Source organism: Otolemur garnettii, unplaced genomic scaffold (assembly GCF_000181295.1).
Source record: "Otolemur garnettii isolate 467f Iridium unplaced genomic scaffold, OtoGar3 scaffold00050, whole genome shotgun sequence".
In the NCBI taxonomy this organism is placed as follows: domain Eukaryota; kingdom Metazoa; phylum Chordata; class Mammalia; order Primates; family Galagidae; genus Otolemur; species Otolemur garnettii.
The window spans coordinates 5,320,356-5,322,267 of record NW_003852445.1 but is presented as its reverse complement, the minus strand read 5'-3'; the positions used below and the strand labels follow the sequence as shown (position 1 = coordinate 5,322,267).

Here is a 1,912-nt window from a genome sequence, read left to right as displayed (position 1 = left end):
TCTAGATTAAATTACTGGTATTGCTATTGTAAAGTAAAAAATTCAGATTTCTTGAGCTTGTTTAACTTGAGAACATTGTCAGAGAAACAAATCAGGAAATAGAAGCTCAGAGAGATTCAGTAACTTGATGATTCCTCTAAAAAAATAACAGAGCTAGAATGTGAACCCAGATTAGTTTGACTCCAAAGCATGCACTTTTCTTCCCTTTACACCAAGAATATAAGGAGTCTGCCAATACCTGAAATAATTCCTAAAAATTCTTACGCATCAAAAACATCATTACCTTTTGGAAAGAAGGAAAATAATCCTTGCTAAAGCTTTTGAAAAAAACAATTCTTAATTCCTCTAATTCAGATAAAACTTTGATTTAATTTATTAATACAGAAATTCAAATGGACACATGACCATGCCTAGATACACATACACTGAAACCCCTCTGCCACTCTGCGAGGGGTTTCCCAGGACATAAAAGAAAAATGGATTAAAGACTGTAATAACATCAAGTGAGGATATGATCAACTCATTCTTCACCATGTTGAACAACGCACGGACCTTGTTAATGGCACACGCTGTCTTCTCCCGGCTAGCACCACTACTTGTCCTAATGATCTTGGACAGATCTTCGCGAGCAGCAAGCAGATGCGCCATTGTAACTGTCGTCTTGGGTGACAAAGCGTAACGCTTAGGCTGATAAATCCTTGCTATGTCATCTGTTTTTACCTAAATGACAAAAATCAGGTAAAACGGGAAGAAAGGTAAATTTTAATGAAAGAATAGCAATCATAATCTTCAGAAAGGAAAAAAATGAGATAATGGACAAGCAAGGAGATAGAAAAGAGCAAAAACATTCAAATGCCAGATCATAATTTACATAGAGAATAAAAAAATAAGCCAGCAAATGCTAACAGAATATATAACTACTAACAACAACTTATGAAAAAGTCTAACAAAAAGATTCTCTTCACACATTAAAAAAAAAAACCAACCTAAAAATAGTTTACTAAAAACATACAGGATACAGGACCTTTAGAAAGAAAACATCACAGAGTTTACCCTGAGAATCTGGCTTTAGCCACCTGAGAAGCTGATTTGGTATTATAGACACAGAAATTTCCTAAAAATTCTCTACACCTAATCACAGAAAGTCCTCAAAGGCACATTCAGAGCCAGTACGAAGTGCTGGATGTTTCCTAAAAGAAAATACATGAATGACCCATCTCCAACTCCACCTTATATAATCCACTTCTAGTCACTCTTCACTTTTCTGTATCTCTCTGCCAGGTAACGGTTAGAAAGAGACTCTATGTGAGAGGATTTCTAGGTAAACAAGTTAGATCGAACACACTAAATTATAAAAAGGTACACATATCCTACCACAAAGAATGAAAGAGATACTTTTACGAAAAAAACAGCATTTCAGAAAATGAAATCTGAAGCTGAAAGTTGAAGTTAACTCAAAGTCTATCTGTAGAACAGTCTGTTTCTCAAACCCCCGGTGCCATGCTGCCACTTCTTCTCTGGCCAAAGGGGAAAGGGCATAGGAAAATGAGATTAATTTTCTTGAAAAAATGAGTAGCTACAGAGAAAACATTTCTGCATGGTGGCATTAAGAATTCCCACAGCACAATAGCCATCTTCAAAGCCTGACATTAACAATCCGAACGACTCTAGTTCCCACTAGATGTTTCAGTGCTTTATTCTTAAATATGGATGACCGAGGACTACCACGAAGCCTGCTGAAGAAAGCCACTGAGATCAAGAAAAACAAACAAGCAAACAAAAATTAACCAGGAGAAAACAAGAACTAATTGAAAGGTGAAACAAAAAATGGCCATCTGCAGTCAAAAAAGACAGCATAGGCTTGGCGCCTGTGGCTCAAGTGGCTAAGGCGCCAGCCATATACACCTAGGTG

General features: G+C 36.8%; 1 protein-coding gene across 1 annotated transcript in view; it reads right to left on the bottom strand.

Moving 5' to 3' along the window:
• The window catches only part of FAM98B (family with sequence similarity 98 member B), a 34,887-nt gene that overhangs the window by 3,114 nt on the left and 29,861 nt on the right, over nt 1–1,912 (bottom strand). Inside the window, exon 7 of the mRNA XM_003791699.3 lies at nt 553–720. Coding sequence (XP_003791747.1) covers nt 553–720 — 168 coding nt within the window. The remainder of the gene's footprint in view (nt 1–552; nt 721–1,912) is intronic.